The sequence below is a fragment of the Acomys russatus genome, chromosome 2, assembly GCF_903995435.1.
Source record: "Acomys russatus chromosome 2, mAcoRus1.1, whole genome shotgun sequence".
NCBI lineage: Eukaryota > Metazoa > Chordata > Mammalia > Rodentia > Muridae > Acomys > Acomys russatus.
The window spans coordinates 31,536,647-31,550,990 of NC_067138.1; the positions used below are offsets into that span (position 1 = coordinate 31,536,647).

The following is a 14,344-nucleotide window of genomic DNA, read 5'->3' on the forward strand; positions in this document are numbered from 1 at the left end:
CTATAATGTATTACTGTGGAAAGCTTTGGACTGTTACATAAATCATCTTAACACTCAGCAAGAATTGTCCAACAGTGCCATTGATGTGCTCAAGCCAACGATCCTGAAAACAATTTTTTTTTGTCTTTCTTCACATGTTAGACAATAGCAATAAATCATCTTCTTTAAAAACACGCAATGTACTAATTTTTAGCCAATAGTTATCAAAATAAATTTTTGGGCAGAAAGCACAACATTTATATTATTTGTCCTCATTAATTTTTAGAACCTTATATTTAAAAAAAAAATTCATGCTCATTCAGTATAGAAACATTTGTTGAATGCCTACTATGTTTAATACATTCTGCAAACAGTAAGTTGAGATACAGAGAATTGGAAAACAGTTTGTGGAAAGGAATGACTGGAAGCTAGAAAAAAGATTATGTAAGCCCCCTGTAAAGGCCATATGCTTGAGATGTCAAAGTAGGTGATCACAGAAGGCCACGGCAGGGGAATCATGTAGAGCTGGAATGCTGAAGTGTTGCTGTCATCAGGTTATACAGATCATAGGGCCTGAAGATTACATATTTCTGCTCAAATGTGACAAGGGAGGAGCAGGACACGAACCCATGCCTGAATAGGCAGCAGAAACAAGGCTCAAAGCAAGGCCTTCGCAGGGCAAGATGGATCTCACCAATCAAAACCAACTGGGCTTTGGATTCAGTGCTGGGCTTTGCTAGCACTGTGGTATTAGAGAAAGCATGGTTATAAGAAACCAGAGTGCAAAACCTCCACGAAATCAAAAAATGGGTTCAACTGGGGCACACCCAGAGAACCCAGGAGCCAGAACTGGAACAGCTGAGGTCAGGGCTAATAAGCTGGAGTGTCGAGCATTCTGGGAGTCATGAGGCCAGCACTTATACCAGATGTTCATGGGACACGGTTTCCTGACCCTCCTCTCATGGCTGTCACCAGCAGCAGGGGACTTCTTTCCTATTATTTGTTAATGATCTTGGGAATGGGGAAGAGAGCTGCTTCCTCTTAGTGTGGCTTAGAATTGTGTATGCGTGCCCTCACAGTATGTCAGAGGACATTTAAAAGCCAAGCATGAGTGTGTTTGTCATAAATAAGGGAAACCAAAAGCAGACGCTAACTGGTTTCTTGACAACAATGTGTTCCCACCAACACGTGAGAGAAGAAGGAAAGTGGGCCAAAGTTAAGGAGTTATTTCTAAGACCCTAGCCAAGGTCACACCTGATTTTCAGTGACAGGCCACAATTCCATGTTCGCTGTTTACTAGTCTAAATGAAATATTTCATTTCAATTCTAAATATATAATCAGGTAAAATGCAACCTATATTTTTTTCTAGTTTTTTAAAATCTTATGACTGGATACAGTCTGAGATGTTATTTTATGAATTGCTTTATTTTATAAATAACCTAAGTAAATCAAGTTTTGAAAAAAAAAGAACAATCATGAAATGTGTGTCTTTCTGAAGCCTTTTTACTGCATCCTTGACATTTCATTTTAACCCTTTATTTTCATTTTTTAAATTCTATGTCAGGGGTCTGATTTAGGAGCCAGAAACACCAGGCACACGTCTCAGATCATCTCTTAAAAGGAATTATGACTTTGTTTTTTATGCTTGAGATTCCAAGTCTATGCAGCATGAATGAGAGTGTTCAACACATGAAGAGGTTGCCATGGCGGATGAGGAAAATGAAAGAATGTGCAGCCTATCGGTGATGCCCTGGACCAGCAGAAGCAGGTAAATACTTGTTACCTTTATGTCAACACTGTGTAATTTGACCTTTTCCCATATAATGATTTTCAAAGCTAACGAGTGCTCTCTAATCACTGTTTAAATGTATGTATATTACTTCATTGTTCTGTAGTTTATTTCATCAGGCTCTGGTTTTGAATATTTAAACTGTTTCCAGTTTTCCTGACCTGAATCACTAGGATGAATCATATCCATTTATTTCCTTAGGAGAATAGTCTAGAGTTCTATGTTTATATTTAAATGGAGTCACAGAATGCTAAGAAAATTTCGTGTTTAAAATAGTGTGTTGAAAACCAACGCATCTTGTCAACTTATTAAATGTAAAAAATATGGATTTCTCCTGTTTCTAATTATGTCTAAAACGAGCAAATCTTTCAGCGTTTCTGTGCTTCCATCTCCTCATCTGCAGTGCACGGCTACAGTAGTGCACATACTTCGTGTCTAGAGAAGAGGAGGAAAAACTCACCACTGTTGATAAACCAATCCAGATGTGGCAAACAGCCACCTTCTATAGACATGAGTATATAAAAATATGTGACCAAAGATGTAGTTGGTGATTTTAGCTTGAGAAGCTCAAATATGTATGTTTGGTTCAACCCAATATTTCTCAAGCCACCACCACACATGGAACACTGTGGAGCTCTCCCAGTCCAGAAAAGGACTGAGGCCAGTTTGCCAATGTGCAATGGAGTTTTAAAACCAAATTAAGCCTCATCCAACAAAGATGGAGGCTAACATGGGCTTTAGACCTTCCCAAACTCAAAGGGTTCACTGTGAAATTTACTTTTTGGTGTTTCCCACGACACTCAATCTGTCTCAGTCTCCTTGAGTGGTTGTAAGGACTGAAAGGGTTGCTGGTAAAGCTTTTCTTCAGGTCAATGGCGGAAAGCGATAGTGCGCCGTCACTTTCATTGTTGTGAATCTAATTCATTCTGGACATGAGGAAGGGGCATGTTAACTTAAACTTCTAGCAAACATAAACGTCCTGCTGCAGCTCATCATCAGCTTTAGTGCAAAAGGAATAAATGACAAGTGAATGGATGAAGATGGCTTTTATGAGTACGGAGGGCAACTGTGTGACTGTCTCCCCACAGAGAGGCCAACACGAGCAGCTATTCAGCCACCAAGCTGGCCTCACAAGAACACAGAAGCTGGGAAACTGCTTAGGCCGGGCTTAGCAGGTTCCCTCTTCAGTATGGATGAGTACAATTTCAGCTTCCCGGAAGGTGGCTGCTGTGCAGAGCGGCCAGGCCCTGGCCCTCATGTCCGGCAAAGCCTTTCTGCTTCATGATTTCAGGAAATGAGAACTCACGGGAGGGTTAGCTAGCTCTTGAAGAGCTCTTTTCAGATGTATCCAGAAAAGCCTTCATTGTTGGTCTCAAACTGTGACCTTCAGAGGTCTGGTGACCTATCCCAGCTGAGTCACCAAGCCAGGCCACCTGCTTGGCTTTGTAGCTGACAGGCTCAGTAATCAGAACTGATGGACAGCTAGGGCGGTACAGAGAATACACTCCAACTAATGTCACTAAATATATTTAATATCTAAAATATAAATAATAAAGGTCAGATGAAGTGTAGGAGACATAATAGAAATAAATAAAAATTAAAGTGAAACCTCTTTGAGTTTCTAGGAAGTATAAATGGTTCTGTCTCCAAACCCAGGAACTGAAAGTACTCAGGGAAACTTGACACTTCTGAAAGGTGTTTGGGGTGGCAGGTGAGGGGACAACAGCAAGTGTCAGAGACGTGGGGTGAGTGGAAAAATACCCTCAAGCCTTGGCATTGTTCCTATATTAAAAATGAGCATAGTCATTTCTACTTGACATGTTAAAATTTTAGTGATTATTTAGAGCAAACTTTAATTGCCTTGGAAACAGAGTTGGTACGGACAGGCGTCATGACTCAACACACATTCTTCTGAGACTGAATGCCAATGTTTTTAGGCATTCCTTGGTGACAGGTTTATTACAAGTGCCCCCCCAAAATATAGCATGTTCTAACGGCACATTTTGTCACAAACGGTTGTATTTCCCCATGTGTTAAAGAAAACAATATTCAAAATATAATTGTGGAAAAGGCAAAGACTTCGTTGAGAAATGTACCAAATGCTACCATGAGACGGTCAGCTTTGCTCTCCCTGCACACACTTCATCCCAGTGCCTGCACAGCTGGTCGTCCCTAGATGTCTTACCACTGAGTAAGCCAAGCTCCCTTTGGAGCTTGGCAACTCCAGAATCTGCCTTTTACCACTAGTGCCGTTCCTTTGCATTTTTAAAAATAATTTTTATCACTGAGATGCATTTCCATAATGCCAGAAAAAAAAAAAAAAAAAAAGAAACCAGACTATTAGACAATTATAATGAAATGCTCAAGCATGCCCGGCAACAAACATTCATTTTCTGAAAGTAAAAAATGAGTCTTATATTCACAAATCCCAGCGCTTGGATATGTATATGATACACAACATTTAACCTGTCAGCAGCCTCATTAGTGTCAATGAGTAGAAACTGGCAATCAGGGATGGCGAGCTTCACACGTGTTTATGTTTTAAAATGTTCCTGAAATAGCTCTGCTGGCAGGGTTGAAACGCAACACTTCCCCGGGACCAATGGAGTTCAGTCTGCATTTTACGGTCCATCTACACCCCTAAGAAATCGGTATTTCACACATAGATGGTCGTTTGTAATTAACACAGTCAACAGCCCACATAATAATAAAATATAATAATAATAATTATTATTAATAATAATAATATTAAATTTAAATTTAGCCATACTGGTCCATAAATGATCTAGAAAATATGCAGGAAGACTGACGTGTGTTTAATGAGCATGCGCTCAAAGACATCTATTTGTATGGCGTCTGTGTTCAGTATCCATACAACAATTAAAGTGGGAGAACTATGTGAGCCATTTCAAGATATAATGCAGAAAAATAGACTACCATGTAAGAAGCCAATTTAGGAAGAAAACAACATAAACAATAGTAACTTGTGTGTTCAAGTGAAGCATCTTTTAAATTTTGAGTAATGAAGATGTCAAGCCAAATGCTAGAGTAGTTTAACTTAATTAGGTGGCCTATTTTTTCCAGGCATCCTTTCATTTCCCATTGAAAACTCAGCTTGTATGCGAGGCAACAGGAGCAATTTTGTCTGTAATGAATACCTCAGGGACTGCACAGTAATCATTTGAATGTTATACTGAAGACTGGTTTGAGTAACTAGTCTGTGCTTGTTAAGATGCCAGACTCTGTTGGGCTAACTAGATTACACGATGCATCCAGCTTCCTCATTTTATTGGCCCAATGGTCAAAAAGTCAGCTTAACTTTACTCCTCAAAAATTTCCAAAAGGAATCGATCTAAAAGTAATTGGTCTAATCCATGGTTCAAATTTATATCATGATAAAGATTTTTTTTACTTTAAAAATATTCTTAAAAATACATCCCTTTCTAGGCCTCTCCCCCCCCCCCCCCCCGCTCCCATACATCATTTGTACTCTGATCTACAGCATTTTCTCATTAAGGAAACATGTAATTACAAAATAGAGTCATTGGCATGTTTGCAAAATTTAGAACCTAATTCTAAGAATAGATTTGAAAAAATATTGGTACAAAAATGAAATTGGAGAGCCAAGTGGTCCCACTGTTCTTGGGTTGCTTTCTATAAACAGCAGCAAGTTGCTGTGATGATAATTCCAGTTAATTTTTAGCTTATTACCATATTAACTCTGCATGTCCTGTTGTTGAAATGACTCCAGGAGGAGGGGACACTGGTACCTCAGATTCAATGTGTCCTGGTTTATCATCCAGTAGCACTACTAGTGCCACTGCAATAAACCAAATGATACGAGTTGTGCTACGTTTCCGCAAGGCAAGATTGAGAATCTTTGGGAATGGAAGTCTCAGCTAATCAATGTGACAAACACACACACACACAATATGTTTATTCATTTACTTAGATTTCAGTAAATAGCGCTGCAGACTCTGATTATTCAAACATTATAACAGGTACGTGAGACCCAGAGAGAAAGGAGAGCAGCAGATCCCGCCTTCTCGGGTCACAGCATCCAGGGAAGACCCTGTGGGCCATGTGCCATACAGGGGCAAGTTTGCTCCTCCACATCAAACATGGGAGACATTGCCAAGACTTTGAGGTCTACCTCCCAGTCACAGTGAGGAGACGCACAACGGTGAAGGGAGTGAGCAGGTGAGATGAACTCACGAAGATGATGAGCAGAGCTGAACGGTATGGTTGGAAGAAGAAAGAGCAAATGATAGGAAAAAAAAAAAGTGAAGTGGAGTGGAGTCAACATTCCTTGGGATTAAATATGGCCTGAGTGATGAAGTCACCAATACAGGACTGTGCTCACTGATTCGGTGGTGATTTTATTAGTAGGAGATAAAGAAGTTTGATGTACTAGGGTCAGAAAGCTGGAGGCCGTTCACCTCATCTTGGCGAACTGATAAATTGAAGTCTGCACTGCTACCAGGTACAGGTCCCCAGAGGAGTCAGAAACCAAACCTGAAGCTCGTAGGGGAGAGTTTCCCCACAGGTATGGATGTTTCTGAATACTTATTTGTACTTTCAATGAACTGTAAAAGGTTTGAGTCAGTGCCCATAAAGATAAGACTGCAGGAGTCCACAGGACTACTATGCTTTATCATATTGATTAGCTTCCCCAATAAAGAAGTATCTGAGGCAATTAACTTACAAAGGCAAAGGTTTGCTTGGGTTCATAATTTCAAAAGTTTCATTCATGGCTGAGAGCCCCTTTGCTTTAGGCTACTGGTTGCGAGGGAGAGAAAGGAGACCACAGTCCCACAGTTCACACTACGGGTGTGGCCCATGTGGCCTAAGGATCTCCCACTTGGGTCTACTTCCCAAAGGTGCCATTTCTTCCAAATAATAGCACTGTGTGGAAGAGCACGGAGGTGACATTTGGATTCTGGGGCCAATCCTCTAAACCATAACATTTACCACTTGTCAGAGAGCCTGAAACATCAGTAGCAGGTATGAAACAGAATTCTAATGCAGTTTAGAGGTTGGAAGGAGGCAGAGAGAAAATGGAACACAAACTGAGAAGACTATAGGGAATGACCTGAAGTATGGATGCCTAGCCTTTAGCATGGAATGTGAGGCTCTGAGTTAATGCAACAAGTTATTCAAGGGGAAGGATACCTGTCTGCATAGAGGAGGGCAGCAGAAGGAGGAAGGGAGGGAGAATGGAGGATGCTGAAACAGAATCCTAATGCAGTTCAGACATTGGAAGTAGGGTGGATGGAGACGAGGGTGGGACAATCAAATGGGAAAAAAGTAGTGTGCTCATTGCCAAGGTCAGGGATGAAGTATTTTCTCAAACAAAATGACACAAAAGAACACCAACCAACCAACCAAACAAAAAAACATTTCAATCATGAAACATGAGCTTCCCTATTACTGAATATCAGAATTATCTTTGAAAATCTGCCTTCAAGGGACTACTTCTTGTAGAAATATGACCCACCTTTCCGCATCTTTTCACACAGACCTGTCACTGAAGAAGAGTGCCTGTGTCTGGGGACCAGGAACACGATGCTGTCCCTGGGAGTGGACAGCAGGGAGCAGAGGATGAAGAGATAACTTGAAAAGAAATGTTTCTGAAATGGCTGAAGAAGAAGAAAGAGTGGGAAGCAGTGATGCACACCCAAGGGTAGACTATCTCAAGGACCATAGAAGGCACTGATAAAGGAAACCAATTAACACCCATACCTGTGATGCACTTCACTCAGAGGGTCACTGACATCTTAAGTTAAGGCACCTCTAAGAAACTGTGGAAAGTGCTACTGGGAGCCAGAGAGGAGAGCTTAACATGACGAACAGTCAGGAGCACTCCACAGAACGTGGTTCTTCTGACAAGACTAAGAAAGTCCTGGTGGGATCCAGCTCAGGCAGGAAGCCCTCTTTCCCACCACATGGCCATGTTTTCCAGCCTAGCAGTCTAGATAATATAGACATAACAAGATGATTCCTGCAGTGAAACAGATAAATGTGCCCGTCATCACAGAGGAGCCCTATCTTTGTGTGTGGCAAGAACATCATCCACTCACTTGCGAAGAATGTCAAGTGCATCTTCATGTTGGATGTTGGGTCTCCAGACTATTATTTGTTCACTTATTTATTTCAATGTACGTGCACCTCTGTTTCCTAGTCTAACTCTGTTATCTCACTCAAGCATGATAAGAAGGCTGAGGTCTCTTAGGGACTTCTGTCCCCCCTCTCCTCTGACTCTCCGTTTTACTCTCTTCATAACTTCTCTCAAGTTCAACAAGCCAGATCTTGCAAGATTATGGGCTATCCAGCAACATGGTCCCTTCAGATAGATATTAGAAACACGCAAAGAGAAATATTGCACTGCATAGAGTAAGACGATTAAATTCGGGCTTAAAACAAGCTGAAGTCCTGAGTGTCCAGACCAGTTACAGCTGTTGGAACAGAAAATAGTCAGTTTTCCATGCATGGCGCCAGGGTGCAGTGGCAATGTTATGGGCTTTTACTGCATACTTGTCAGTCTTGTTATGGGTAGTGTATTTAATTTAAAACCTGCCTATCAATTACCAAGCCATATGCAAAAAATTTTAAGGGTTTGTATACACTAGCTCAAGAGGTAGAGAATGCACTCTGCAGATAGGGCAAGGGGCCCTTTGAGACTGTCTAAAAGAATATCATTAATTTTTACAGTGTACTTTCGTTTCTGGAGCAGCTCCAGCATAGGCTTTCTATAAAAATCATCTCGAGTTCAGGATTATGCTATACGCTTGCAGAAGCATCACAGCAACAGCACTGTTCCATATGTTGCTACTTAGCAACGTAGTCTGTAAGTCCCACAGCAGGCACCGAGTTGAATTCTAATGTTGAGTGATGTGATGGGCAAGTTGTCCTGGATTACTAAACTATGCAGCTTCTTGATGTTAGGTAGGAAATGGAACAAAACTTATTTTTCTTTCCTACAGGGCGACTGAGATCTTATTTATGGCTGCCTAAAGGACACATTGATAAAAATTGCCAAAAAGAACACCAGGTAATGAATTCTTAAACACAGTATATTGCAAGAAACAAAAGGAATGTTAAGTGTAAAGTTTAGCAAAGGTCATTTGGCTTGGGTCATTTGTGAAGTGTATTCACCCCCAGGGCATGTGCTATCTTATACTCATCTAATTTTTAAAAAACAGCTAATCCTAAAAACATTTTCATACATGTTGCATTTTCTTAAAAAATAAACCCTTAAAAGTAAATTAAACAACAACAACAACAAAAAATGCCTTGCTCCTGGCTCACAAAGCATGCATATCTTTCAAAAGCACAAAATTATATTGGATCTCTTTATTTCTTCATTATAAACAGTCACTGTATTGGAAACATTCTTAAGAACTCCTGACTGAAATATTAAGAAAAACAATGCTGGATGTTCAATTTTAGTAGAGGATTAATATTCTACACTGTAGTCGAATTGAGAAATCTAAGGAGCTGAATTGCTAAGATGTATATATTCTGAAGTTGCCATTCTTTATCCAAAACTGCTTAAGATGGACGTAATGAATCTCTGCAAGCAAGCAGCTGCCTTATAACAGTAATCACTTATTGAGTTTGTGTTTCTACTGTTTCAAACAAATTCAATTAGCCCTCACACTTCAAAACCCTAAAGGCCCAAAGAGATGGTACCGGGTTGCTTTAATCTAATAGTAATACTAAACTTGTCAGTACAGTTTTGGGATTGATGGTTAGAAGCAAATTAATAGTAACATTTTTCATTTTTTAATCAAACAGTCCTATTCAGAACTACCTATGGGTCCTGGAGAATACTTAGCAGGATGAATTCAGGAAAGGAAAAATTCCACATACAAAAAGAAGCTTCCTTTTCAGCGTGGTTCCTACGCTGATCTTAACAGAATGGAAGCAGGCCGAATTCCGGCCTTTGAACTCCATCATGACCTTTATGGTTGAACAATATGGTGGAGTGTCCAGAATGTCTGGCAGACAAGGCAGTAGTCATAATGACTTCTAAATAAATGCTGAGCTCATGATGGTGTGTGCCTGCCTGTTTTTAGTTAAGCCCGAGACGTTTGCTCACAGAGAGCACTCTTATTATATGCATTAGATTGGGTTTTCTGTCAACCACCGTGAAAGAAAATGTTTTTGTATATAGCCCCTTTGCACCCCCTCTCCTCTCAGTGATCAAACCAACTCGGGCAGATAAATAGGCACTGAAAACTACTACCTGGGAGTGCTTGCTTTCAGTGGCTGGTATGCGAAACTCCAGGCAAATGTGATTTTTTAGTATTGAAGGAAAAAATAGGTTCATGTCCACAAAATGCTCCCGTGAACTCTCGCTACTCTCATTTATTCGCTTATTTATTTTTGCTTATAGTGTTCTGATATTCTACGTTACCCTGGCACCCTAGGGCAGTTATAATTTTGCTTTAACTGCCCTCTCTGGATTAGAGGGCCTGGTTTTAAGTATCTAAAAATAAATAGGCAAGCATTTACTTTTATAAATGTAACCATGTACATTCTCATTCCACTTCTGTTGTCACTTGTCATGATTAAATACCTTGTCAACCTTTCCCAGGAAATAGACACAAAGGTGCCCTTGAAAGATTTCAGTCATGTTTATGCTCTGGGACCTAAAAGCTTCTCCCTCCCCTGTCCCCCAGAAAGTCCTAAAAGCAGCCTTCTAGGGCCACCGTCCATAATTCCTTGTTGAAGAACATAATACAGGCTTGAATATAGCTCCAAACAGTTGATAATCGAAGCCATTGGTGGCACGTGTAGCTTACCGTGATCAACTCATCCACAGTCAGAAACACAAATAAGTTGCACCTGGAAAGACTTTATTTCCTAAAGGTAACACAACTGTTTAGGAAAGCTCATGCTGGCAAAACAGCTGCTTGCCATTCTGGAGGGGAAGCGAGGGAGCATCCCTCAGCAAAAGCCAAAGCTGGTATTTTATCAGCTCCATCTCATTAACTGGAAACAAGGCTTAAATGCTTTGTTTATAAATTATGATTATTCCTGATTGCGGCAGTTACTGATAGCGCTACTCATTTGCAATGCAACTCTTTGAATTTGTTTAATTACAATTTGAAACAAGGCAGAGAAGATTAATTAACCCACCTGGCTGGCTGGCACATAGTCCTGGCTCGGCTCTGTCATGCTCATATACATGTTGTCACCGTCAAACTGCGAACGAAATAATAGTAAACATTGAGCAATCTTGACTGGGTGTACATTTTCCTTTCTTTCCCTCACCATCAACCCGGGAAACAGTAGCCATAAAGAGAATAGCGTGGCTGAGAATATGAAAAAAATCTGTCATAGTAAAGTGAGGCACGTCTTTCCTTTGATGTTTCTGTTGTCATCCTTCCTGACCCTGCATGTCAGTGATTTGGAGTAATTAGTGCTCTAGTAATTACAGCAAGCAAGCAAGAAATGAATGGTTTCCTTTCATCTGCAATCTGTTTTAAAACAAAATGGCTCATTTTGCGTGCCATGTATACATACTGCAGTTGGGCTGTAATGAAGTATTAAATGAATGGCACGCTTTCTGAAAGGAAAAAATAATGGAAAATACAAGGAGGCACAGCTCTGTGCATTCTGAGTTTAGCTCTCAAAAAAAGAAAAAGCGCAGAGTCTCATAATGGACTAAAACTGGCTTCACTCTAACGGCCTTCTGATTAAAAAGCACTTGAAATTCACAGCAATATTAGAGAAAAACATGTGCCACTATAAATGTGGCTAAGAATGAAATATAAAAATAACAAAGAAATGCAACAGTAACATACAGGTACCATGATCAAAGTTCTTTTCCTAAACATTTTTCAAACACATAGAATAAACAGGCAAATGCATACAAGTTGACCTGTATATTTGCAAGTTAGGGACACGAGAGAAGGAGGGTAGTCACTGGGCAGCCCCATTGCAAAACTGCCAAACAAGACACAGCATCAACAGCCACAAAACAGAAATGTTGGGGTTGAGTCACTCCACTCATTCTTAATCCTCCTCTACCTCCTCACTTGGTAAATGGGAAATGGGAAAAGGAAAAAGATTCCTCTTTAGTTAAAGGAAGATCCCCCCTAAGGTAATCATCAAATGGACCAACATAACTAGCTTAGAAACTAGGTCTGGATATGTGCTCAGGGATAGGCTGTTGAGACGCAGGAACCTATAAGTGTGAGAACCTACTTTTCAAAGCAACACAATCATTGCTAGAAGTACAAGTTGATGGTGATGTGGATATTTTTACATACCACTAAACTGATACACCCAAACAGACATGAGTCAGAGGCATTCTATTCTATCACCTAAGGATTACCAGCCCTATAAGTAGGTTATATAAGCTCTACAGATGTATCAGAGCCTCAACTGTAGTCAGCAATAGTGAACTTTGGTGAGGAAAAAAAAAAAAGCCCTACCAAATGACACTGAAGAATGCATAGATAAATACTGAAAGGATTTCCTTATGTGTTACCCTGTAAACACAGTTCCTATCATGCACATTACCTATCTCAGTGCTCACAAGGTCCTTTATTGACTGACATGGTTGGTTGCGCAATCCAGAGATTAGCACAAGTAGAGAGGAGAACTGTGTGGTTTAACTGCTCTGTCAACTGACTAGGAGCCTTGAATTCAAGTGACTTACCCAAGAACGCCATTTTATGGGTCAGGCGAGCTTCCCCTGAACACCCAACATATCCAACAACTCAAATCCCAACAAAGAGCTTCACAGGGAATTCTCCAGAGTGGCCTGCTGTGGGCTACACTGGTTTGTTTGCAAATGTTTTTAATGTTAAGATGCCAAAGAACCACTTGAAATATGGACAGGTTTTTTTTTGACTGTAACAAACTAAACAGAACAGAAGTAGTGGAGTGAATCAGATGTTCTGCATATTCTAGAATGTGTTACTTTCTATTTCATCTTCTCAAACTCGTTTTCTAAATTTGGCCTCATCCTCAAGCTAGCTAAAGCTTTGAAGTTTTGGTTTTAGTCTATCCAAAGTGTAGGCTAATTGAATATGTTCATATTACTGTTCTGGATGAACACTTTTCCTCAAAATGTGTCAAAGTTAAGTGATTTTTTTTGAGCCAAGACAGAAATATCATTTCACAATAAAAAGTATGCAGTTATCACCACTGTAAATGTTTTTAGTGTAATCCATGTCCCCTCTACTGATACACACACCTGCTGCTGGACAATAACAAATTAATTTGTGTAGCAAACCAAGAGTTTGGTATTATTATTAATACTTGAAAAGTATAAATGAGCATAGAAAGGGACAGAGCAATTAAGCTGGATGCTGAGCTATAAGGCTACCACCAGGCATGTCTGGGATTCAACCCAGGCCGAGTGGCACACGCACTCATTGCCAGAGCAGATCAACACATTCTGAGTCATCATGGTGAGTTGGCTACCAGTTCTGAGATGATGTTACTGTAGCCTGGTGACAGTTCAGGTTAAGTGTTCCTAATAGGAGAGCTAGAAAGCCAAATCGCTTTAATATTTGAGACACTTTAAGCACCACCATGATGTCACAAATGCAAAATTCCACACATATTTCTGCAGTCAAAATAATTCAGGCACACTAAAAATAGTACAAGAAATTGCCTTCTGATTATAGATATACAGGCAAATAAAAATGCAAGTGCCTTGCTTACATTTAGGTCCTCTCTCTCTCTCTCTCTCTCTCTCTCTCTCTCTCTCTCATCCACATATGTACTCTACCTACCTATCTATCTATCTATCTATCTATCTATCTGTCTATCTATCTATCTATCTACCTAATCTCCCATTGATCTTATTTTTCCAGAGAACTGTAACACAGTGGCTTCTTTTATTACTTCTGTACCATTCAGAAATCTTTAGCATCATATTTTTGATGGGTTCCCTGGCACACATCTATTGTACCAGCACTTAGGAGACAGAAGCAACAGGGTCTTGAGTTTGAGGCCACCCTGGCCTATATAGGAAGACCTTGTTATGAAAAAAAAAAATAGGAGAGGTAGAGTTGGAGAAGAAGAAATGAATTAAATTGTGCAGTATTTCTAGAGGGCACACAACACAGAAACATACAATTCTTGTGCATGTTTCTTTGCAGAGAGCAGGGCCTAGTTTGCTAAAAGAGTTTTTGCTAGGATAGTTTCTGAGTCTCTTTTCCACTAAGCTACTTTCTGGCCTTTTCCATACCCCATACAGTCACTCTCTTAGTTTCACAGGGCCTTTCTTCCCTTCTACGTTTGCTCCTATTAGTAAAGGCCAGCCATGCCCAGCCTATGAACTCTCTTGGGTAGGTCTGGGTTTCTAGGCAGGGGTTGTAGTAAGGGATAGATGAGACTAGATAGTGGGTGACACGAATATACTCTAGTTACTCTTTGGGTTCCCATAACTTAGGATGAGTGTTAGATCATTAAAATACATTTACTGTCTAATTAGCAAAACTCAAATCATACTTGCTCCATTAAACAAGTTATCTTCCGAAAGAAAGTGACAGTGGCTTTAGAAGAAAAAGAAGGCTCAATTTTCAGTCTTGATGGAGCTTTGCTTTTGT

General features: G+C 40.1%; 1 protein-coding gene across 1 annotated transcript in view; it reads right to left on the reverse strand.

Moving 5' to 3' along the window:
- Nucleotides 1-14,344, reverse strand: part of Tox (thymocyte selection associated high mobility group box) — a 308,910-nt gene that overhangs the window by 151,198 nt on the left and 143,368 nt on the right. The window contains exon 2 of the mRNA XM_051159967.1: nucleotides 10,914-10,979. Within this exon, the coding sequence (XP_051015924.1) occupies nucleotides 10,914-10,979 (66 nt within the window). The remainder of the gene's footprint in view (nucleotides 1-10,913; nucleotides 10,980-14,344) is intronic.